This window comes from Trichoplusia ni, chromosome 10, assembly GCF_003590095.1.
Source record: "Trichoplusia ni isolate ovarian cell line Hi5 chromosome 10, tn1, whole genome shotgun sequence".
In the NCBI taxonomy this organism is placed as follows: Eukaryota; Metazoa; Arthropoda; class Insecta; order Lepidoptera; family Noctuidae; genus Trichoplusia; species Trichoplusia ni.
In genome coordinates, this window is record NC_039487.1 from 7,690,304 (window position 1) to 7,717,215 (window position 26,912).

General features: G+C 34.7%; 2 protein-coding genes across 5 annotated transcripts in view; one reads left to right on the top strand and one right to left on the bottom strand.

Annotated features, from left to right (window-relative positions):
- The window catches only part of LOC113497913 (filamin-A), an 82,912-nt gene that overhangs the window by 40,899 nt on the left and 15,101 nt on the right, over positions 1 to 26,912 (bottom strand). The window contains exons 1-3 of one of the 4 annotated variants that reach the window (XM_026877717.1): positions 10,084 to 10,234; positions 8,990 to 9,102; positions 8,006 to 8,056 (exon numbers count right to left, since the gene is read on the bottom strand). In XM_026877717.1, coding sequence (XP_026733518.1) covers positions 8,006 to 8,056; positions 8,990 to 9,102; positions 10,084 to 10,106 — 187 coding nt within the window. In that variant the 5' untranslated portion in view covers positions 10,107 to 10,234. Of the gene's footprint in view, positions 1 to 8,005; positions 8,057 to 8,989; positions 9,103 to 10,083; positions 10,235 to 18,780; positions 18,882 to 26,912 lie in introns of those variants that run through there. The other 3 variants (XM_026877720.1, XM_026877719.1, XM_026877718.1) reach the window with 3 other exon arrangements.
- LOC113497918 lies at positions 22,529 to 25,794 on the top strand. Its single transcript, XM_026877724.1, has 5 exons — positions 22,529 to 23,336; positions 23,525 to 23,624; positions 23,904 to 24,008; positions 24,359 to 24,514; positions 25,076 to 25,794. Exons 1-5 carry the CDS (start codon positions 22,573 to 22,575, stop codon positions 25,127 to 25,129), a joined length of 1,179 nt encoding a protein of 392 aa, XP_026733525.1. The 5' UTR covers positions 22,529 to 22,572; the 3' UTR covers positions 25,130 to 25,794.

Sequence of the window (26,912 nt, forward strand, 5' to 3'; positions counted from 1 at the left end):
CATAACTGTCAAAAGATTGAACAAGAATTGTATATAACTTCTGATTAATTTCGTTATCCTCCTTTCGCTATCCTTATTAAAGTAGGAACTTTATGTCTATAACTCCACCCTTGTGAACTTTTTTAACACGTTCGGTGCGGTATCGGGTTGATTGTATCTGATGCTCATCTTTTCTCCGGTGCGGGGTAAAAATTACTGTGCTAGCCGCTGGTGCGGGACAGATATATTTGGTCTCCCAATGAATATGAATGAGACAGTTAGTGTTTTGGAATTGCCTCGTTAAATAGATAATATAGGTTCGAAAAAATTGCATCGGGTTCTTACGACCCGATGCCGACTGAAGCAATATTTTTTACGTCTAGTGCGTTCATCGGTTCTAAACGACCCGATGCCCGATGACCTGATAGACGCACTAAATTACATGCTAGTTGAGCTAGTGAGGTGCGTGTGTTTCGATGCGTTTTTATGCAACTGAACTGAACATGTAGCTATCCAGGAAAATGTTGTTTGAGTCATAATTATGAGGGTGAAAAGCCAAGAAAAAAAAAGTGAGCGAAGGTCCCCCAAGACAAATAATATTGGGTAAGCGGAATATGTATGATAATGCCAACCCGTCAACTGGTCAAACATTACACGTCGAAAATACTGCAGTTAACAATCCCCAGCCACCACATTGACCGTCACCATAAACCAGTACAGCTCATAGTGAACGAATAGAAATATTGGAACAGAAAAGAATTCAGCCAGCTTACGGTATAATTAATTTTACATGTTCAAAAGAAAACATATCATACATTTTATCGATGACGATGTTTTTTTTTTATCATCCACAGCACTAAAAACGTATCGGTACTTTTAATAACCAGTGCGGATAACGGATCCTTAAGATCCGACAGACAATTCCTTTATTTACAAACAAACCATTCAGTGCATCTACCTACGATTTCAGCCTTTTATTGAGTGTTTCTTTGTCAACATATTGAAATAAAAGAGAATGCTTTAATCATTATATCTATAAAGATAAGTCCACCTAAACCAATGTAAGTCGATCGGATCTTTTTGACCCACCAACGCACCAGGAACAAGTCGTGCTTCGGATATAATAGACCCCATGCCGCACCAACTGAAAGTCATCAAATTTGACTAACGCAGTGAACGTGTTAACACGGTAAAATATAATCAATGTTTTTTTCTGTAGTATTATCTATCAGTTGACGATTAATCCTCAACTTATACATAAATCTCCACAAAATATTATTTGATGCAACGGTTTACTCACGCGTATTTATCGGGATTGCCCGACTAGTTTCAGACCCAATCGGAGTCCTTAAATATGAGCTAACGTGGCAGGGTCACGTTGCAACAGTCAACATTTTATTTTGTAATTTTTCTTTTCATAAAACATGTCTTTCCTCGTAAGAAGTACCGCAACTTGCGAAGGTTGTACAACAACTTATGAAGAGATTTTAGAATTCATTGATCTCTTACTCCTCTCTACACTTACTTCTCTCACTCTCTTTGATGAGAAATAGTCAACATTTCTGCATAACAAAAGCACCTACATCAATAATTAGATTAACATTTAGTTTTCAACTTGTAAATGAGAAACCATCAATTAATCATTAAAAGAAAGTTAATTCTCCTCATCAGTTGCAAAAAACCAAGAATAACAGTTAAATCTAAGATATATAATAATATTACTGGAGTTATTTTAAACAGGGTTAAAGGTATAATCATATGATCTCCACCAATTTTAGTTGGCAATGAGATGACTCACTCAGCCTGAAATACAGACGTCCCGAACTGCACAGACTTGGCTGTAGGGAGTTCCGCGTCATACCTATCTACTTTTTTATTTTTACCCGACTGCAAAGGAAGGGTCATGTTTTTCGTGTGTATTTTGTATGTTTGTAAAGTTCGAAATTATTTATTGCTCTTGTACTTTAATTTTTTCTAAGCAATATTGATTAAGTGATCTTGGATAAGTGACGTTAAAATTACAAACATGGCGGATGGGCACCATTCGATATAGTCTTTTTGTTGTATTTTATATTATAATAAATGTATTATTAATTATAAAACATTGTGGTCGAATTAAAATTTCAGTAAAATCCAACTAATTAAAATTATAGAGAGTATTGAAAAGACTTGACGAAAAAGTTTTTTACAAAAATTATGCGCTGTGTGTGTGTATCTGTCTATGTGTTTTATAATTGTTACAAAGTCACTTACAAATGTAACACAAAGTCATCAAATTAATTAAGAAAACATGAAAGCGAATGAGAAGCCAAATAGATATCGCATTCAAACATAAATTAAACAAGAAAACTGCATCTTAATAGCAATAACGAAATTGCGAGAGATGCCAAATTATAAAACCTATGCGAATTGGGACACCACATACCAGTGACGGTGAGGGTGGGCGTCCCACTGTAAGCGGAAAGCGGTCAGGATTCGTACCAACAGTATATGAAGGATTGCGACACCGACACAAAAACGCGGATGACGTATGACGGCAGCTTAGGTTTAGTCAGTAAAAGTCTGACACTACCTATTTCCTCCCCCGAGGGAGTGGGTATCTATGAGGATTCCCCCGAATTACCAAAAAAAAGGAGTTGTACAACACCTCTTGAAGTAACACTGGCGCCTTGAATATGATTCGATTTCAAGTGGTTACGTGTCGCTGGTACAGGCTCGTATAGGAAAAGCATTTGTGTGAGGAGCTCATGGCTAAGCTATAACCGCATAAGTGATTCGATCACAGGTTAAGCTATGCTTGATGCGGTTGGTCCGTAGATGGGTGACCATCTTTGTCATAACGAGTTCCTCCGTGTTTCGGAAGGCACGTTAAATTGTGGGTCCCGGCTGTTATTCCTACATCTTTGACAGTCGTTACAGGTAGTCAGAAACTTGAAAAAGTCTGACAGCCAGTCTAACCAAGGGGTATCGTGTTGCCCAGGTAACTGGGTTGAGGAGGTCAGATAGGCAGTCGCTCCTTGTAAAATACTGGTACTTAGCTGAAACCGGTTGGAGCCAACCGCAACATAGTTGGGAAAAGGCTAGGCCAATGATGAATGACAGAGATTAAATTTCTGAGCGCGGGAGTTGTTTAAAAAAACTTGTCAAAGTAAGACGTGTATATACACGACTATAACTTATTTTATTTAAGTTTTTTAACTACCTCAAAAATTCAAGATAGATCTTTAACACAAAAAGTTTCTTGAAAAAGTTATCTGAAAAATGAACTGTCAATATTTTATTTTCACCTAAATCTAGAAATATAAGTATTTTTAGTTACAGGCTGATATTATTATAAAGTATCTACGAAACAGTGTTAAAACCGCTCTCGCTACCGCTCATGTACAATCGCACCGCATCCGTATAATTATAATATTTAATATAATAAAACGTCATCTAATGTTTGGCAGAGTGACAGAATGTTTGGAAAAGTGTAAAAATGTTCGGGCCGTCTCGACGTGACTCAGAAGGCGCCACACAACGACCAACTTATATATTTATTTTAAGATATCGATGATATTATAATATGTAATCGTCATTACAAGTGAGATGTGGAAAGAAGTAGGAGAATGAGCTTTATTCAGTCGGGATAAGGCTGTGGTTTTAAGGATGTTTTGTTCTGTGTGGTAGATTGTATGCGGTTGTGTAATGGCTTAGTGCATACGCCATACAGATTATTCGCAGTAGTTCGCAGTAGATAAGAAGATTATTTGTTACATTTATTAGTTTTTTGTTCATCTAGACAGTTCACAAGATTCATCACACTAATATTGTCACACTACTTAATATAATTCGCGAAAGTATGTGAGTACATTCGTATGTGTCTGTTTGTTACGCCTTCAGTTCTTCACAGCCAAACGAGTGTACCGATTTTGATGAAATTTAGAAAAATAGCCACCATGGATTAACACTTCGGCTTTTATCCGACTTCGTTAAGTAGGGTAATATTTTTGCTATAACTGACAGCCAAGCGAAGCCACGAGCAAGAACTAGTATTTTTATAATATAGGTTAATGTTTTATAATGACTGCCCTTTTGGCAAAGCTCTCATCCGTTGGTTGCTTCCTCATCGCTAGTAACCTTCATGGTAACTCTTGATGCATATGACACGGCTGGAGATAAGACCTTCCAGAGTAGATTTATCATTGAAAATTTAATTAAACTGATTAATTGACGTTTATTGCTTTTTTTTTAAGGCCTACTACCACTTCGTAAAGTTATATTATTACAGTTATGTACACCTCATGGATCGGTGAGACTTTGGTACCATACCAGTTATAATTTCGAAAAATTGATATACGTATGTCGTACTAAATATAACTTGTAAGCATGGCTGTTGGTTCTCTGATATTTTTCAATATAATTACGTGTTAAATAATTTGTAAATTTGACTGCATGGATAGCCGAGTGGTTGAAATCATCGGCACGACGTGTCGCGGTTTCGATCCAGGCGTAGGACAAGCATCTTTGTGATCCACGAATGCTTGCCCTGAGTCTGGGTGGGTGTATTGTGCATGTGACTTGAATGGGTGAAAGCCCTATCAAAGGATTAAATTCCATGTGGGAGTCTTTTTAAAGTTTAATAAATTGTGCTTATGCCTTCGCTAAAACTCAAAAAAAGTAACCACTTTTTCAACAATATTAAACTTTTCTTTCTTTTTACATCCTACTTACTTAAAGCCTTATTTGTGTCAATCAGTGTCGGTAACTGAAGCAATTTTTAATTGCTTCAGTTACCGACACGATGGCTGATTGATGTGTCTATTTGTTTAAGAGACATAAATACCTTCCAAAATAAAGAGAGTAAATTTAATCTCAAAAAAATCTATTTTGAACATATTGAATACCAGTATTTAGGGCAGTAAACATGGGTTAGGCCGGATATCCGGGCGTCAGTCTTCATTATCTGGCAAATTACACAAGTATTTTAACTCTCAGTAACTTGTAAAAAATATAACTGACAGATTGTATAGGCGTTGACAAGGAAAGCTGTCAACAGTGAGAAAACCACTTTTATGTAAAGTTATGTGATATTTTCAAGATGAAATAGCGAAATTAAAATGAGTATCTTTTGCCAGCAATATTACGTGGATTGACACAACACAATAAAGCTTATATCCTAAATTTCTTGTAAAAGTTGCAATTGACTGTTGAATAACCGGCATCTCTAAAAGCCTTGTTGCAGCAAGCGCAGCAAAGCAGCTTAGGAAAGCAAACCATCCTTCCCGACTGTCTTGAAATTCAAACTAGCCGTTTCAGTATTTGAGCTTGAGTTGGACCCTCGCCGACTTAATTAACTTGGTACCCTACTATTTATTATCTTCTTCTAATATATAAAATTCCCGTGTCACGATGTTAGTTACCGTACTCCTCCGAAACGGTCCGAGCGATTTTTATGAAATTTTGTATACATATTGGGTAGGTCTGAGAATAGAACAACATCTATTTTTCATAGTCCCAAGTGTTAAGGGTTGTTCACACTAAAAAAAATATTTTATTTTTTGGACGAAATTTTTTGTTTTTATTTTTTTATACTGTGGCATTAAAAATACATACAACTAGAAAAAATATATTCGGCAAAACAACGTTTGCTGGGTCAGCTAGTTAATATTATAAACGCGAAAGCTTGTATGTATAGATATATGTATGTTTGTTCCTCTTTCACGCAAAAAATACTGAACGGATTTAAATGAAACTTGGTACACAGATAGTTTATAATCTGGATTAACACATAGGATAGATTTTTATCCCGATTTTATGTTCCTGTGGGATCATTTTTGATCCGTAGCCGGCGGACCCACGGGTAGCAGTTAGTCAATAATAAACTGAAAGCATTACCTTATTACAAATGACTATCCTAATGAATACAAGGAACGTTAAATAAAAGTTAGTGTCTACATTTTTAGTTGTGAATGTCTATTAGCAGAGGAAATGTCTTCTTAATGAATTGTGACGAAGCGACGTTTTGTATGTGAAAAATGTTTAAATAACTAAGGTTGACTGTTCACTGTCAAACTTTGGACAGTTTGTTGGATTAGGTATATTGTGAATATTTTTGTATGATAGAAGAAATAAAAAATAAGTGAGTGACTATCTATGTTGACTCAACATTATTTGTAAAAAATAATGATAAAAATCGTTGTCATGCTTAGCAATATGCAATGTCCAAGATATAAAAAATAAGTTACCGAGACAAAATCAATTAAATTGTATTGGTCATAATAATAATTTAATAATTGAAAAGAAAAGAATCACGTACATTTTGATGTAAAGATTTGGAATAATCGTTGTACAAACACATACATGCAACTGAATTTAAGACCACCTTTTAACAGTCAACTGAAAAGATAATGAGTAAATATTGATCTTGTGTCAAATGTCAATTAAAGGATTTATCATTGTCCTAGCCAGTTGTAAACTCTATGTAAAGTCGGCGACTGAGAGAAAACTTTAAGAAATATTTTCACGAAAACTATCAAATGAATTTCAGATTTTATTCAATGCTATCACGGATGAGCATCACATTCTGTGCGTCAGATGTTAAATCCGAATTTTATTGCTCCAGCCAATTAGTAAGATCTTAGCTGGCAACATTTATATGTCTAGTTTAGTGTTGCCACTTTATAATAGTTGGGGTAGATAGAGGAACATCATAGTTGTTTGTGGCATGTTTTGTGGACCCTGGCGGGAGAGAGTTTTCCGGTAATTATAACCGTGCCATTAATTCATTAGGATTTCTTCGGATGAAAAACGTTTAGGAAATATAACAACACCAGTGAGGTGCTTGGTTGTATGGTGTATGTTTTATTGAAGGTTCCAAATTTAATAAGAAAGTGGGTAATGTTCGACATATGCCTTTCATTTTTCGAAATCATCATGATTTAACGCCGATATAGAAAGGCGGAATGGTATGCCTCTGCTAAAAGAAGCGACAATTCCTATCAAAAAAAAATTTGACACTTGATTTCAATAAATCATTTTTAGTGTTATCCCTGCGGAAATAGCAAAGTAGTTAATACCCCCATTTCACGTCATCTTAACAACAAAAATAACCGCATTCCAAGCTTAACTATAATAAATACACGTTTAAGAATAAAAACGTTTTAAATATTGTAATAATATGAAATCAGAATAAAAATAATTTATTGCCAAAACAATTTGTTAAGTCGTAAAAATTACGTCGTATATTAATAAACTTCATGCTTCATATAAAAGAGGATGGACCGAAAGGTTACGATTAATACTCGTAAAAAATAAATATTATGTAAGTTTACACCTGCTTCGATAAAACTAAATTTTTACGTCAAAGTTCAAATAAATTTAAGTATCTGAAATAAATTTTCCTGTTTATGTTATTTTTCATGTCAAAATTTTACTTTTAACTAGATGTCGCGTCAGGAAACCGTGCTGAAATATTACGGCTCGTTAGGATGTGACTTTTTATAATTAATTAAAGCAAATAACTTTGCTATAAAGATGAATTGGTTTAACTAAATCTCACGCCTACGCAGGGATCAGTAACACAGTCTGTTTAGTTAATTCAAAAAGTATACTTCTTGAATAACAGTACTAATTAATTAAAAACATTAAAATGAATTCAAACTGACACACAATAACATTTTTACCACAACACTAAAATCTCTAAAAATTTAAATGGAAAATCAGTCACAGCGCCACCTAGTGATAGATAGTCAAACTACAAACAAATCGCACATACTAGTCGCTTGATGTCATAACAGTTTCACGCCGCATCAATAGATGGCGCTCATCACAACCAACACGACGCGTATTGCGATATACGCAGTTGATTATTTACAAAGGAAACACACGAACGATCACAAATAAATTCGACGCGTAAATACAAAACAGATAGTACAGTCAATTCACATCAAATCTGAATTCTTAACGAAACGATGCACAGAACAAATCACAATCTTTCAGGGAGTATTTTTTCAGTGACAGGCAGGATTTCAAACATACTTCATACCAAAAACGAGTCTCTTGATATCACTCTGACGAAACCACGGATGGTAGAAGTCTGAAAATTTACATCAAAGCTCAGCCCATACTTCTTCATATCACAAATGTCGTTACAAAGACTGTGAATAACTTTTGTAATGTATGATAATTTCAATTTTCACCACTGGCGTTGATAAATACGATTTAGTCACAGTAAAACCGCTTTGTAACAAAGTGTATGTTTTCTAAGGTATAAGTAATTGAAATGTGCTAAAAACTTAGAAAATATAAACGTACCTAACTAAAACACATACTTAAGCTTCATTTTAATTACAGATATAGGAGATACTATATAGTTTTTTTTTTTTTAAATCGGTGTAAATACATATCTGTATGAAACAGATCTGTTTCCGTTGTCTAATCAGGGCCCCAATCCTGCTATTTACAACGGCCGACGAATGAATTAAATTGGTTTCAAATGTCAATTTTCGTATTCTCTTAAGCATTTTTCTACGCAATAATTGTAAACTGAGTACGGGACGGTACACTAAAGGTCAATACAATTAACTTCCAATTATTTTATTTCCAAAATGCTTAAGTGAATGGGAATAATTTCAAATTTAATCCAATAGCCATTAATTTAGTCGCCATCAATAGCAGAATCGGGGTCCAGGGCGGCATTTGGGCCCTGCTTTTTTACATATCAGAACCTTAATTCTGCTATTTACAATGGCCGATGAATTAATGAAATTTGGATTAAAATGGCACAATGGCAGAGCGGGGCGTAACACTCACGGTTAATATAATGAATTTTCATTTATTGTGTTGGAAAAATGCTTAAGTGAATGGGAATCATTTCAAATTTAACCCAATTGCCATTCATTTGTCGCCTGTTGTAAATCGGTGCAATGTTACGTTTCATTTAACGGACATCTAGACATCCCTCCAATATTTCGATGGGAGTAGGTATTTTTGAAATTTTTAGGAAAAATAGTTTAATAAGCTTCCTTACCTTCTAAAAACTGTCTGGTGGGTAGTCGTAAGGATACTTTGAGTGAGGAAGCGTACGCCGAGTCTATGTACCAGTGTGGGTCACGCTGGTCACCCAGCCTAGTAGTACTGCCTCTGAAAATGGAGAAAATTATCTTTGAGTCAATATTCAGTGTAGAAAATTGGATCAAACATGGTTATGGAGAATAAATGATGAGTTCGATGGAGCTTTTGTTCTTTTTTAGATGATGTTATCAACTCGTCTTATATTGATTTTCAGTGAGCAATTAATCATCGTGCGTTTAATGCACAATAATAGGAATGCCTAAGCCGATAATTCCCAGCTAAAACAATCGTTAGTTTACTTGGGAAATCATTATTCCTTTTGTTTTTATATTTTTGTATTAATATAAGTATTTACCCATACAGATAATATTTTTTAATACTGCACACATTGTACACACATTGCAATGTACCTATTTCTAAAGCGATAATGTGCGTATGAAATTAATGATGGTTTAATTTTAAATTCACGTCTTCGAATATGAAATAAAATGATATCTCGTCAAATAAACACACGTACTTATTTAAATTAACCATCTGATATGTTTTTACAAGTTACCTTAGTAAGTTTAATTGCAAATCAATGAGGAATTTTGTAAGGAAAGATAGCTAAATGTGCGTTATTTTATTGTTTCAATTCAAGTTTGTGTCTTACGAGCGTTGCCATTATCTCATCTTCATATGTGTTAAATCAAAAGATACAGATACAGTAGCATCTGCTACTCTTCAGTAAGAAACCCATATAAAGAAATGAATATCAATAGAACTATTGGTATTAAATAATGTAGCATTACAACAAAAATAATTTCAAACATAGTTTCATTCACAAAAGCTTCGCCTATTCATTCAGATTCAATGCAAAATTATTTATATCCGAAGCGCAAGTTTAATATAAACTTGTAAAATGCTAAATATAAAACAGAACCCCATTAAATGAGCGAAAAACGCCAGAAAAAACACACAATGAGGTTATGACAAACCAAAACATTTGGAAACAACGCCTTACAGAAATGCATTAGCAAGCATGCTTAGAAAACCGGCTAGGATATTTACCCTGGATCCATTTCTACAGTCATCTAGAGTGCCACGGGTTTATAATACATGAAATAAAATTCGCGAGACGATATTCAAAATAAAAACTACATGTTTCCACCGTATGTCAAACTCGGGACTATTTTCGTACAGCCAAGTTCACGTTGGATGGATGCAAAAATAAACGCGCCAGTCAGTTTGCACTTGAGTCGCTTTTCGCGCGAGAATTTAGGATTTTATCTAAAGTAGCGTATGTAGTCGTTCAAAGCGCTGCTAATAGATGGCGTTGAATATTGATCCAAACAGTTGTTAGGAGATAAAAAGAGATGGCGCTGAGTATCGAGTTCAGCTAATAGATAATAGATGGTGCTGGCGTCGATCCCGACTAATAGTTCTACTAGTGGATGGTAGATGGCGCTCATCGTTTGATTGAGTATAATTATTTTAGTTTCATAATAATATATGACCCTACACTTTTTTCCATATCAATTATTATATAGACAAAATTAATGAGTTTTTATCAGTTTATTAAAAATACAATACGAATCAAATTTACTCATCGCAACTACAAGCTAAAACCGTTATCCAAACGACGATAAGTTATTGTTTTACAGATGCGATTAGTGTTGTAAAGATGTTAAATGATGGTGTTTTTATAATTTTCTTAAAGCGAAAATTAGCCAAAGGGCAAGCTAAGACAAGATATTATAATTATTTTCTAAACGAAACTCGTTATGGAGAATTGAACTCTGAAGTTTCAGAAATATTCAAATAACACGCAGAAAACATTCAGCTGAAAACAAGCATTCGTGGATCACACAAACGCTTGTCCTGCGCGGGGACCGAACCCGTGATACGTCGAACTCAGTGGGTTTGGCGTGGTGACCTCACTTGGCTATCCGTGCAGTTAATAAAGTCAGTAATTCTATTGTTACCGTGCACATCAATATACTAATATTAGGAGACCACACACAGGATGTGAAAACCACAACAATGTCAGCAATAGACCACACTCGTTAATAATAACATAAAATCTGAATTCCGAAATATTTTATTACGCTATTTATTGTTCAGACGTCCTGTCCAATTATCTAATTCAATTTTGTGAATAGCAAAGTAGTTACTAAAGCAGATTTAATATCATATGTTTCTTGTATCCGCCTATAAGTTAATACTGGTCAAGTGCGATTCGTACTCGTAACGCTAAGGGTTCCCTACAGATAGACAACAGAAAAATACTTTTTGTAATCAATATGAACATGTTATAAGTATTATTCAGAATGTGTCACGTTGTTTTTCCGCGATGGATTCCTGAAATACTAAACCGATTTTAATAAAATTGACACACTGCATGCAACTTGAAAGATTGCTTGATACGTTGGTAATAAGTTCGCCGGGCAGCTAGTAACATATCTTACTAGTATCATAAACGCAAAAGATTGTGTTAATTTATTGTATCGATATATGGATATTTAACTACTAAACGGATTCAGACGAAGCTTGGTTCACAGATTTATAACCAGGATTAACACATAGGATAGTTTTAGTAAGATTATATGTTCTCGTTGGATCATTTTCGATTGGAAGCGGGCGGACCCGCGGTCAACAGCTAGTAGAATCATAAAATAATTTATAGATAACATCAATGTCAAATTTTTATGAGCTATAAATCATTGTTACGTTTTTATTTTGATAAAACTTTGATATTAAAAGAGTTAGAAGCAGGATGTATATCGTGAATATGTCATTTATTTATGATTCATTACTCACTTCAATACTATTGAAAAAAACGCTAAGGAAATACATACAAACACTATATTATGTTATATTTCCTTCATCGCCCCTTAACGTGTAATATCGTAAATAAAATACAATTATATTCTGACGCATCTGAAGTTCAGACATAATAGATTGTCACGTAATTTTCTATAAAAAAAAAATGTGAGTCACAAAAACAGTCTGTGATTTTCTCAGTGATATAAAAAAGAGATGATAAAGTCTTTAAATATATATGGAACCATTTAAGTTTATAGGCTTATATATTTTTTTATTTAACTGTTACTTCTATTGAGGAATAGGGATGATGTCAATTTCTTTTTGCAGTGTCCGTCTTGTAGTTTTTTGTATAATAATGGATACGTATTTTTTAATTTGTCCCGCAAACATAAATTGACCAAATTACAGTGAATGAAACTTACGCGTGACGTCACGATCGAGTATAAATTTTACTCTATCGTTACGTCACAAGCCCCCTCTCCTAAACTTTAAAGCAGTTAATCTTTGTCAATTCTAGTTTTTCTGAAAAAGGAAAAAATACGTGTCTCATACTTTTCAATTATCTAACTGAGGGACTAATGAGAATTTTTCTTTTAATACCCAGCCATCATCCCCATTGCCCAAGTTATATTAGAGTCCACATCCAGGCGAAATTCAGCTGAATGCCTTGTTTTCTTAATTTGGTTCGACAGTATTTTTCAGTTAAGAATTCTTATAATTGCAGTTAATAAAATACTGTCAAAGATCAGTTGGGAGTACAGACATTCTCCACGATTCTGAGACACAGAGGCAGGGACTCAAATCCTCCTACCGGAGCCAACGGGATTGTCCGAAAGGGTACCGCGGCCTTTTTACATAAACAGCAAAATAAGGAACATGGGTCGTTTTAGTCAGTAAAACTCTGACACTCCCTTCTGCTTAACCCAAAGCCCCAATTTGATGATATCCCATAAGTAAAAAAGGGACTAAAATACTGTGAAGTGATACGTTATAGCAAATGATTACCTATCTACAGACCACCCTTGGCAAATATACAAAATGATTCTCCCTTTCATTGTTTTTGTAAGTGAAATCTCGATCATTAAATTACAAAGTTAGCACAAACAAAATTAGATCAAAGAAAATATATGTATGACTATTTTAAATGTTATTCAGACATTCATTCATAAAGTGTAAGTTTTATGAAAACTTTGTTTTCAGAGCATTCAACTCGACGGTCCGTCCAATGTTTTATTTAAGGGGAATAACTTTTGTATGTATAATGAATATATGTATTTTTATGTAATATATTCAATACTAGCTTCTCGCGCGCGGCTTCGCCCGCGTCGAGGTCGGTTATATCGCGTTTCCAAGAGAACTCCTCAAAAGTCCGGGATAAAAACTATCCTATGTTCTTTCTCAAGGTCAACTGTATTTCTGTATCAAATTTCATTAAAATCAGTTCAGTGGTTTAGACGTGAAAGCGTAACAGACAGACAGACAGACAGAGTTACTATCGCATTTATAATATAAGTAGGGATTGGATAAAAATTGACAAATTGGCAGCTACCCTGCTGGAATAATACGTGGAGTCGTGGACTACTTGGCGCGATAACTATCTACGCGTGCGAAGCCGGGGGCACAAACTAGTGATAAATATAAAAATAACGTGTCACGTTGTTTGTCCGCGATCAACTTCTAAACTACTATACCTACCGATTTTAATAAAATTTTAAAGCGTGAAAAGCTTACACCTCAATTTTCTGTCGGACAGAAAACTCTTCTCTTCCTTGTCTGTTTTATAATTTACTTTTTCAGATTTAAACTGCAGAAAGTTATAAATAAATTCCCGCTAGCATTCCCCTTAATAAGACTATTTTATTTAAGTGGACTATTTTGTTATTTTGGTAGCGAGCGCCGCGTTGCTCCAGATCGAGTTTCAGAATAAATACTTACTGACTGACACATTTACATCAGCGATGCAAAGTTAACACGAATTTATTATACTATCTAATTTAATTGTATCTTGGCTAGCATGACTATTCAAGGACTGTTTTGGGTCTAGTTTTGATTTTAATTACGATCCTGATTCGGTGTTGCAATACAGTAATATATTGTGTAAGTGCCATCGAGTATCAAGATAGAGTGGGCAAGTAAAGAATAATCATGTTTTGACTTGATTTTAATTACTATTATTAGCGTCCTTAGTAATAATAGTCACTATAAAATACGTGAAAATTATTTATTATTAAATGATACAACAGGTCACACTTCGAACTAGTTCCCACCGCGTCAGCTCGGGTCCGAAACTAGTAACTAATGTTGTATCATTTAATAATTATCAGGGTCCTTAATGGGGATGAAGACAATATTCTTTTCCAGTACGATTCTTGTATTTTAAGGCATAAAATATAAAAATAATAGATTTTTAAATCTAAAAGATACGTTTTTAAATGTCACTCCATTCGATTTTTATTAAAATCGGTCCAGCCGTTTTTATAATTGTAAATTGCATTGTCATCGGATTAGAAGCTGCTCTGAAAATTTCAGCCTGCTAGCATATCGGAAAGTGCCTCAAAATTGGCATACGAGTTACAAACAAACAAGAAAAGTGACCGTATCAAACTTGAGGAAATAGAAACGGGTTTCCTCCTTTGTCCTGCAAACATAATTGACCAAACTACATTGTTTTTTTGAGAATAGAGCTTTTCTTACAGAGAAACTCCATTCTGTTTAATTGACCGACTCGTCCAAATCACAAAACAGTTCAAATTGTCCTATAAAACGGTCTTTAAAAAAGTCGTGTATATAGTTGCATAAAAAATCTAATTGTTTTAAAATAATTCTGTTACTAACTGTACTACAGGGGGGTCTCGATTTATCATGCGCCGGCCGCTTGCGCAGCGCCGATAGCGTATTTATGCGCAGGCGCACCCGACCGTGTGATGATTAATATAAAACTCTTAGTAGTTTTATTTAACAGGTGGAGCAATTGACATTTGTTATAATGTTAAGGATAATTTAATTAGTGTAGTGCAGTGGTTGATAGGTGTGGATTTTGTGGAGGGTTTAAAGTTCGATTCGATTTTTCGGTTAGAAGAACTTTGGCGTTCAATTTGAAACACACTACCCGATAGTAGTACTTATTATTGTACCTATTTGGATACGCAATAATCAAAGTGATTTTTTTACATCGTTGTACGCTTTAATCTTCGAAACTAATTTGCTCGATTTGAATAAATCATTTGGGATTGGATAGTCCACTTACCGAGTTGGGCTTAACAATCTAGTGGTACCGATAGTCTGACAAAATGACTAATAACTACATTTTATAATAAAAATAAAATGGTTTAATATAGATCTATAATACGAATAAAAACACTATAATATAAATCAATCACTGAATAACAATAACTCACGAGTAAACACCACTTCATTTGATGATTGAACAACTTTAACTCATAAATATTGTTCTGATTCACAAATAGATTTAAAGACAGATAGCCAAAAAACATGCCAAAATAATATCGTTCTGTTTTCCAACGTTTTTATACATTAACTTATCTTGTTTGTTTGTCGTTGTGGCACATCTCGTGGGTTTTAGATTTTTTAAATTTTATGCCATAATTACCTCTTCGGTACGGTACCCTAAAAATATAACAAACCTTGTATATCTGACCTGCTTAATAACATCCAGAACCCAGTCACACTTCAATCTTATTTAGAATATCAATTCCTTCGTCACAGCTTACATTTCGTGGATTATCAAAGCGATTGGCGCTGACAGCTGCGCTGGCGCACTGCCCACCATTGTAGATACGACAGACTATTGTATATGCAATCACTTAGGCTCGGCAATTGGTAATACTTGATGGATAATTTATATTTCTAATTGGTGCTGATGTTTCTGTTGGATTTTAACGAGGTGATTGATCTAGTATTAGATGATAAGATGTCGGATTTGAGTGATGACAGGTCTTCAGATCTTAGTTTGTAATGCATTGTCAATTAAGTCTGCGAAATTGGGTTGTGTAAATTGATTTGTGATTCAATGATTTATGGTGAGAACTATTTATCACTCTCCGATTGCATAGGCAGGAATATTTCAGAGTATTTCCTTTTTCGATTAACTACGCCTCCCGAATTTAGATATTAACTCCTTGTGTCACGGGTGTTTCAGAAACATTCAAGTCATTATTAAATGATGTAACGGTTTACTCACGCGTATTTATCGGGGTAGCCCGACTAGTTTCGGACCCAACCGGAGTCCTTAATCATGAGCAGACGCGGCGGGATCGCGAGTCGAACTCAGTTCGACTCAGTTCGAATCAGTCTCACGATAGTTATTATAAAAATTCAAGTCATTGCATACAAAAGCAGTTGTGGACCACACAAATGCTTGTCCTGCGCGGGGATTGAACACGCGTTAGCGTGGTGGCCTCAACCAATCGGCTAAACCGAATTAACTTATCGTTGTCTAATCTCGTTTTGCAATGTATAATATCATCTGTAACTAAACTTTATAGCTATCACTGTTTATGAGTTACAGAATGGTGACTGACGAACTGAATGACATATTCCGTTCTATGGGTTCTGTTTTTACCCTTTGGGCAAGAATGAATATACTTACTACAAACACTAAAGTTGAACGACATTTCGTCCTTATAACAGTGGCACTAATCAATTATTCAACGTTTGCGTCTTGCAATTGTTTTAAAATCATTCTAATTACCCTACACATGCCAGCATCTATTTCAAATGCATTCTTAGTAACTATTCTTATTTTATCTGTAATCTCTTAAATTTGCAACAGATTAACACTTCAGCGTATTTGTAATTGTTTATGTAAGACTTTCATTGCTGTTTTATTATTTTTATAACACAAACACTTTGAGCGTTCGCAATTTTAATCCCGTTGCTGTTAAAAGTTATTTATGAGAATTCTTTTGTGATTTTGCAAATTTTGTAGATGCTTGGGAATGTTTGTGAAAGAATTGTTAGAAATAAATGTTTATTTTTAATGAGATAAGCTCGCCACACGTGCCTGTCATTGCAAATTCGGAACAAACAAATTAATGTTTGTGATATTTAGGGGTGCGAGGAAATATAGAATTGTTTTTTTTTGTATAATTTACAGCTGATCTAAGTCTTATCATACAGCTTTATCGCGTGCCAATTTCAATCTAGACCTTTGCGATGTTCATTTAATTCTGTAATGTCATTATTTTTTTACAAAATTTCATTACGTTCAGCCAGGAAGTTCGTGACAGTACGATTTCTCAAAAAACGCTTCACGCGTTTTACAAAGGCATTTTTGTAATAAATAATCTTAAGAATTCCAATAAATCGAATCCCAATAGTTTTGTTTAAAGAAACTTGCTACGTACCAAACAGCTGTCTGTAATTAAAAGTATTTTAAAACAATGAGGTTTTAATGTATCTGTTTGAAAAGTATTTTGCGTTCGGATTAATTAGCCCATCTGTTACTAATGCAATTAATGTTTATAATTAATCAAAATGACGACTTATCTTTTCAATTTAAATTATACAGCTATATCTTTCACGCAAAGAAATTTTCGAAATACCTGAAAAAAAATTCAAACAACAAAAAGTTTATCAATTTCCCCAAAGTATCGCCTGTAAAACACCTGAAATTCAGTAACATTGAAGTCAACCCTGAACTTGAGACAAGGTGAAATGAAACGTGACCTTCCTGAGGGCCATAACGTACGGCCTTCGTTCAAGGTAGGCCTTCCGCGCGACCTTAAGGCAAGGTCCTTCCAAGGACTGGCCTTGGATCGGGGCCACGCGAGGCCGAGTTCAAGGGCCCAGCTCGCTCCGGGAATGGCCTTGTGACGGGAATGGCCTTGTGACGGAAATGCGAGGGTTTCAGGTCTCGCCTCGAGGTCAAGGTCACTTGGAAGGTTTCCGCGAATTTATTGCGAAAGATGGACGGTAAAAAGGTTTGTGCGAAATTATACCTTTACAGATTTATTATTGTGTTCGTAAAGCTTTTTGAGTTAAGTTTCGCACGCCCTACTTGTTAAGTTAAACTGTAAATTAATAGTTTACAACACTGATTTTGATATTAAAAAGATAAAATGTTTGAGAAGTAGGCTATAAGGTACTAATTTACATCGCAAGTTTTTTTAAATACAAATAATATATACCAGCCAGGAGCCGTAAGTAGGGGTTCTGTTTGAGGTTAGAAAATTTACTGTACCTATATTTTGTATTTAATTAATTTCACATTAACTTAAGACACGATAGTATTTAAGTAAATATAGCTCTCATTTTCTTTCATTCTTGTAATTTTAATATTTAACATACAAGAAACAACTAGCTTTTTCTACAAGTATTTTTTTCTTTCAGTGTCAGCTGTCCGTCACTCGAGCACGTTAATTTGTCACACGATGACATACGCCATCTTGTTTTTATTTTCCCGCCCTGTCAACGACAACAATGGCGACTTTCTAATTACTTGTTAAATACTGTTGACAGTTTATGAAAAGTTTGAAAGTTGATAGTTTTGTGTGATGTTTTAGTTTTTATTTGCTTAAGTAATTGTGATGCATTTTTAACGTTTGTGTTTTGTAACATTTTCAATTAATTGGAATAATCTAAAAGATTAGAAAACTATCCTACGGTTACCTATACAAGTTTTAAAAGCTTAAATCTAAAAGCTTGAATAAACCTAAACTTTTCCTGTATACAGATAATTTAATTTTGTGCTTATCATTTAATTAACCAGAACGTAATTTCCTGATATGCAAATAATAAATACTTTGACTAATCGATTTAATAAACCATTTGTATACAAAACAAATAACGCTTTTTTTTTCATTTTAAACTTAACTTAAAAAAAAAACAAATCCACGAAAACCACCTTTAAAAAATACTCAAAAAATTACCTTACCTTTCACAATATATTTAACGTAACTTTACAAAAAAATGGCTACTTACGCGAGCTTTATCACTGAAAATAGGACACAATAGGCACAGCACTAGAACGGCAAGTCTGGGCACGTCCTGTATAAAGCTCAAAACATGACTACTATGTAGAATTACGAAGTCGAACTAAAAATAAAACGTTGTGTGATGGAAATTCGTTAACGCCCAGAATAATGGTCTGAGAACGTTCTTATGGGATATCGGTTTTCATAAAGGATTGCGAAGTTATTGATAAATATATCAACCTCCTTCGGGCGAGGTCGGGTAAAAAATAAATTGTAACTGAGGAGGACTGAAAGGAGGACAGGGTACGGAAGAACGAGGGGCAATGAGGTTGAAAAGAAAATTATTTAAGGAAAACTGGTCTCAAAGAAATGATCATATAACTTAATTTTGTTTCTCATCCTGAAACTGTCGTCTATCGGTAAGTTACGAACAATTGCACGTGGGGCGAAACGCGGATAATTAACAGAAAACATTTGATAATAAGCACAGAATTTTCGTGATTCTCTTACAAAAAAAAAGTGAAAAAACACGTCATGTGCGAGTCGGACTCGTGACTCGCCCGACTAGTCGAACGCGTCCCGCCGCGTCTGCTCATGATTAAGGGCTCCGGTTGGGTCCGAAACTAGTCGGGCTACCCCCATAAATACGCGTGAGCAAACCGTTACATCATTTAATAATGAATCATTCTCACAACAGTTACTTTTTAAATGGTACATTGAACTGAGAGCTCTTTCTACAACCAAAACAGTCTTAGGAACACGGCAAACTTGCTCGTTAAGTCGCAGGTTCAAAATCCTCTCGGAGGTTTGAATTTGATCATTGTATTAATTGTGTAACTTCTTTAGTAAACAATAGCTGATACTACGACGCACTTTTAACATATTTCGAAGTAATAAATAGAACAGTTTATTCTAAATAAACATAAGTTTATAACTCTGTAAGTTTGTGTGTCATGTTTACTATTCCTTAATATTCGTATAACTGAAGTCACTCATTCGAGAGCAATGAGTTTGTAAACAATTTACTCGAGCTCGTTACAATTATATGTTTATTCGTATGAATTTATTAATATACATTTCAGAAGGACTTTTGATGTTTCAACTTGTGTATCTTTCTGTTTAGAAGATGAGACATTCGTAATGATTGTTTCTTCTAGAATGTTCTATTGCTAGTCATTTCTTGTTTTGTTTCAGGGCTTTTCACAAATATAATATTATCAATCATTCGACTGAGTTTATCAAAACTGGACAGACCTCCGCTAAGTTTCGCCACCACCTAAGGTCCTTCCTTATCCAATCCAAAACAGGTATATTCTCTTATAGGGTTCTGGACTCAAACTCACTCGTGTCACCCTGGTAACAAATAAATGAAACGATATCCGCCTTAAAATTTATTTGTCAGCCAACCTACTCGTATTAATTTTTCCCTCGGAAACCCCGGGAACCCGGTGTCATAAGTCTTGTGGCTTTTATGTGAGAGACTTGGGCCTGACGTCGGGCTGGAGGGCAACCTACATAATTAATTAAATAACGATATTTTCTTATTATTTTACCCTTGAATTAAACCCTGAAAGTGTCAATCGTTTTGGCTTTTTATAAAATTAAACTTAGATACATAATAGACATATTTTGCGACCAGTAATTAACATTGTCTATCCGTTTTCAAGAACATACATAATATCTAAACCTACCTAAAACTGACCGTCGTTATAAAGATATAAAACAAAACCTTGGTAAACCATTATAATGATGTGAATGACTACAGACACCATTAAAAATAATTGAGAAAAATGACTGTTGAGTCTGTTAATAATATTCTGAAAACTCGCCAATCGGTTGTGTAATTGTTATGTATAAATCACTGGACACATTCTTTGCTATTTATTATAAAGAGAAAAAAAAGAAAATTGCTTCGATTTGTGACTCATCTGTTGAAAAAAAGGTTATATTGCAGACTCAAATTTTAAAACTTTTATTATCTGACTGACTAATGTATCTTGTGTACCTACCACCTAAGTTCACATTGTGGAATGCAATAAACGTATTGAGTATTGAGTATTGACTAACTGATAATATCAACGGAAAGTCCATACTACCGGGCTGATGAAAATAGGGGTGATGACAATTTTTTTTTGCAGTGTCTGTCTTGTAGATTTTTGTATAATAATGGATACGTATTTTTTAATTTGTCGCGCAAACATAAATTGACCAAATTACAGTGAATGAAACTTACGAGTGACGTCACGATTGAGTATAAATTTTACTCTATCGTTACGTCACACTCCTAAACTTTAAAGCAGCTAATCTTTGTCAATTCTAGTTTTTCTGAAAAAGGAAAAAGAACGTGTCTCATACTTTTCAATTATCTAACTGAGGGACTAATGAGATTTTTTTATTTTTATACCCAGTCATCATCCCTATGGGCGGGTCCCTTTTCTACTGTAAGTGAACACTAGTGTTTTCGGAAATTGGTTCTAAGGTAAAAAGGGTTGTGAAAGTTTGTACTAAATCCGTAATTTTTAAGAGATAAAGCTATGAAAACTGTAAAACCTGCAATTTTTTTCGTTTTAATATTTGAAGAGAAACACTATTTCTTACTTAATATTTAATTTATTTAATATAATATTAAATTTCTACAGACATCCTCAGAAATAAAATAAACAAAATCATAATTCAATTAAATCAATGTAGCCAAAACTCTAGTTATAAATCGTTACAATCCTTTCCCATATCACACATTTTAAATCAACCCTACTAATATTATAAATGCGAAAGTAACTCTGTCTGTCTGTCTGTTATGCTTTCACGTCTAAGCCACTGAACTGATTTTAATGAAATTTGGAACAGAGATAGAGTTGACCTCGAGAAAGGACATAGGATAGTTTTTATCCCGGACTTTTGAAGAGTTCTTTTGAAAACGCGATATAACCGACCTCGACGCGGGCGGAAAGCAAGTGATTTATAAATTATAGTAGAAAAACAGTAAATTTTAGTCTAATTAAAACTTTTCTACTTTAACCTGTCTGCAAAGGGTAAAACTTTGTATGAAAACCATAATTATAATAATAACAGAACGTACTTTAACTTTAATGGACTTTAACTAACCACTTAGCTAACTCAATCGTTTTCCATATAATAAATGAACTATATAATAATTAGTATGGATAGTTTCACAGTCAATTTGAATACTGAAAACAATAGCTTTAAATTCAACTTAATGAGAAGACTATTTTCCTAAACAGGATTTATTTAATCCGTATTAAAAAAAAAGATTTATTTCAAATATAAATTAGGAAGGTCTAATCAGAGTCTTGTGTTGCCACTCACGGGAGGCTGTGTCCAGCTGCGACCATGATCGGCTAATTTCATTGAATCCATAAATATAATATAAAGAAAATTAATTTGGATGGTCATATTATACAGACGTTTTCTTTAATTATGAATACTGCCGAAGAAAATGGTAAATCTGCAATGTTCTATTCTGGAATTTTAAACTTGATTGCAAAATATTCCGTTTATTCACTGTTAGTATTTTTTAACATTAAATTCGTGTATTAGATACCACTAAATATGTGTACTTTCTAATGCGGTACATAAACATATCCTGAAAATACGTCGATGGATCAGGAGAAACTGTCTACTAATATGTTGGAAGTATAGTATATACTTGAACTTAAGCACCAAACCCAATTATTAATCGAAGTTAAAAGCGTCTTTGTCCCCTTTCCTATAAAAACAAAAAGCCTACCAAACATTAGTACTTAAAATCCAAAATTAGCAAAAAACTAACGACGACAAGATGGAGTTAGATTTTGATAAAAACTACATCTCAGTTACCAGAACTTTAAGTTTTAATCGTTCTCATCCGTATATCAAAAGGAACCACGTTTGGTTTCTGACTTTCCTTGCGATGCACGGAGTCCACACAGTTGTCTTCATCCTTTTGCTCTACAACATTTTTTACATCGATTTGAAAGAGAACGATTTCAACAAAACCTGTTCAGATGGGGTCCTTGTGGTCATGTACCTGGTCACCACGTTCGAATACTTCATTTTACTCTTACATCAAGACAGTATAGTTGACATCATCGATGACATCAAGAGAGATTATAAGGAGATCAGTAAAATGACTGAATTGGAACAGGAGGTTGTTTATAAGTATGTGAAGATCAGCCAGTGGGTTTGTAAGCAATGGGTAATCATTGCTATATCTGGAAACACAATTTTCATTGTTGGAAGCATTTGCCTCATGTGCTACTATCACTTCATCAACGATTTCAAACTCATTGGGATGTACGATTTAATTTATCCACACATAATTGAAGACAGGAAGGATGAAATTCCTGTATTTTTGTTTACTTACATTTTGATTTTATTTTTTGGGTCTTATGGAGCATCCATATATGCTGGTTTCGTACCTATGGGTCCGATTTTTATTCTACATGCGTGTGCGCAACTCGATCTGGTAAAGATAAGGATTAATGATCTGTTTATTGTAAAAGATGATGAACAAGTAAGGAAGAATCTCAAATATATTATTGAGCGGATACAGTATATTGATGGGTGAGTTTAGAAATTGTATTTAACTGATCGACAAAGTTGTATTGAACATTTATGATTATTAAAATGCAATTTTAGCTGTCAGAGTTTATTAGCCCGTAGCCTATCCTTTGCTTTAAAAGAAGACCCTGATCTAACTAGTACTGAACTAAACTTTCCCAGAACTTATCGATTATTTATATTTTACCCAGATTTGTGGATCGAGTCAAAGACTGCTTCAAGATCTGCTACGAGATAACTTTGAAAGCTACTACCATCATGCTGCCTATTGCCTGCTACCAGATAATTGCGGTAATTCTGGGACTTTACATCGAGACGAGGGGCTTTCCACCATTTCTCTTTATCATGCAGTCAATTAACCGATTCTACCATTATTTTTTAAAATAAATCGAAACACTGATTTTCTCTTTGTAGTTCCACAACGAGTGCACAGATAGACAAGTGGTATAGATAGATCACCACACCGAACCCACTGTGAGCGATGTCCCGTGTCATCACTATCCTTTTCTGAGGCTGTTGGTTCGAAAACTGTTTGATGTAAAAATGTTTACCCATTTTATACCATTTCAGGCCGCGAAAAAGGGTCAAATCAACTTGAACTTCTTGTCGTTTATTATTGGAGCCATAACAATCAGCAGCGCACCTTGCTACTACAGTGATCTTCTCATAGAAAAGGTGATCTTTTTATAAGTTTCCATGAACATTTGCTTTTAACTCAACCAAGATTTTGTTAAAACCAGAAATGGTACTTTCTCATCATCATCCTAGCCTGTTCCCAACTACATTGGGGTCGGCTTCTAGTCTTACTGAATGCCGCTAAGTACCAGTGATTTACAAGGAGCGACTGCCTATCTAACCTCCTCAATCCAAGTTACCAAGGCAACAGGATACCCCTTAGTAAGACTGGTTCTCAGGCTTTCTAGCTTCTGATTACCCGTAATAACCGTCAAAGATTTATTACCTTCTATATTTCCTAAACTTAAGTTGTAGGATTCATATTGGCTAATAACCAGATACTTTGTCAGGGTGAATCCGTCCGCCTGGCGCTGTACTCGTGCGGCTGGGAGCGGCACTACGACCGGCGCACGCGCACCACACTGCAACTGATGCTGCAGCACGCGCTCCGGCCCATCGCCCTTAACACAATCTTCAGGACGCTGTGCCTGGATGCTTTAACTGATGTAACTCGAACTAGACAATTACACAAATCTCATACAACGCCATCTAGTGTCAGAACTGATAAACATATCATATTACACTTAGACCCAGGACAAATGATCGAAAATATTTTCAATATAATAAGCACTTATTATATTAAAAATATTTTGGTTGGGAATCGAATTAGATGTAATCCGGCAATTTCTCAAAGGAACCTTATTTCTGAGGGTCCGCTATTTGTCTGTATATCCTCAGGATGTATCTTATCTATTTGAAGAGAAACGTGAAGTAAATAGCCTATCAACCGAAAACTAGCAACTAATATAATTGTGGAATCTTTACGAGAAAAAGCTTCGCTACTAATAAGCAAGGTCTAAAAAGGATAGTCCCATTCTTGGACGACTAAAACCTTATTGGATTTGCCTTCTTATCACTTCTTTGTTACTTAAAACGTCTCTCTTTCATATTTCGATTCTGTACGGCTTATTTAGGTCAGGTTGTATATTGTTTGCATCTGGATTATTGTCTTTCAATACAATGTAACATAACGACAGTTTGTATAATAAGTTTTCTTTGTATTTCAGCTTTTTCAACAATCGTATGCACTTTTTAACTTGATGTGCGCTGCTTGGGAATAGACGAAAGAAAATTGACTTTCATTCATCGGCAAAGATCGGTGTCTCTCTCACAACTGCTCGTATTTCAAGAGGTGGTATGGCCCAAGGAAATAACATTTTAAAGGCAAATTTTAAAGCGGCGACGTTGGTTTGAAATCTGCCCTTTTTCCGGGATAAAACGCTAATGACTTAAACCCTCATCGAGACGTGACACACTGCGTGGGGATATATTGGACTCTCGTCGACTAAAAACTCTCGAAACCCTTTAAAGATAAAGCACCCTGATTAAAATGGGACTGTGCCAGACACGTATGCGGCTTTCCCGATACTTCTTGAGCCAAAGTATGGGTTCCATAAACATAAGACTACCCCAGATGAAATTGTGACAAGAGCTCCAGTCCCCCGCATGGATGCGGTAAACCATTTGATGTATACCGCATCCATGAGATGGTCATGTAGAGAAGAGAAGAAGCCATAAACTGGAGAGATAGAAAGAAAAAAAGAAAAATTAAGAGAGACCTTCAGGTGTTCAGTGGGACAGATTGGAAACACAAAAAAAAAGCTTTTGCCTACACATGTCTTATTTTCAAGCAATTGTCATGAGATTTATTTGATAATAGATTATTTTTCGTCAAACTTATTTTTCAATAAATGATTCCGATGCTAAAGCACTTTTATTCAATGATCTATAACAAGAGGCCATGACACTCTTGTTCTGACAAACTTCATGTTTCCTAATTTCAAATTTAGAGCTATTAGGGTTCATCAGATACAGCCTGGTGACCGGTTTCTGAACAGACAGGTGGGCTTCAGTAATAGGGTTCGGTTTTTACCTTTTGGGTACAGAACCGTTAAAAGAAACACTCTTGCATTAGGAAACACTCTTACAAAATAAATCGAGATTGTAATCGCCACTGATACTTATAGTTTCCAAAATTCATTCACCAGAACATGTATCAAAACAAAATCTCCATCCGTTGGCTCCAGGCCAAAGTTTAGAATGTTATTTTCATTAGTTTGAGTGATTCAACGAAAAAATATTCCGTAGGATCTGGGTGACACAATAATTATACTGTAACATTAAATTAATGGGATCTTCTTATTATTTTTGGAGAATCTCTTCGTATTGATTTCTCAACACATTTTTTTGCTACACTTCTGTATTTATGCATCATTATTTATCACTATATATTTAATATTTTTTCTGGCTGTAACTATATTTTGAATCTTGACCTGCCCAAAATTAATTATGGCAGTTCATCGACCCAGAGTATCATAATTTCGACATTATGGTATAATTTTCCAAAAAAAGAAAGTCCGAACAATTTTTCCAAATTCTTTTTCTTTGAAATATTGTTATATATAATTGATATGATTAAACTAATTACTATTAAAGACCTTATTACACTGAGAACATTGTAATAAGGTCTTTAGGACGATCAACTTAATTTGAGAGAGAATGGCACTGTGCGGAAGACGATATACCAATATAATAATATATCACCACGTGTAGCATCTCTCTTCCTCACCCCTAATAATATTACTATAAGTCGTCACGGTAGGTCACGGTCGTCATAACAAATTGTCATTAGCTATTAAAGTAAGTCCGTTTGTTTGAAAGACTATCATTACTCAAGCAGTACAGATTACAGAGCTACACGGGAACTTCGACGCTAAGATGTAATTTGTTGAAGGGCAACTAATTGGAATGCTTTAATGCGAAGTTCTTTTTATGTATGAAATTATGTGGTTAGGCGAGTGGTTGAGTGCGCGAGGGTTCGCTCCCCTCGTAAAACAAGCGTTT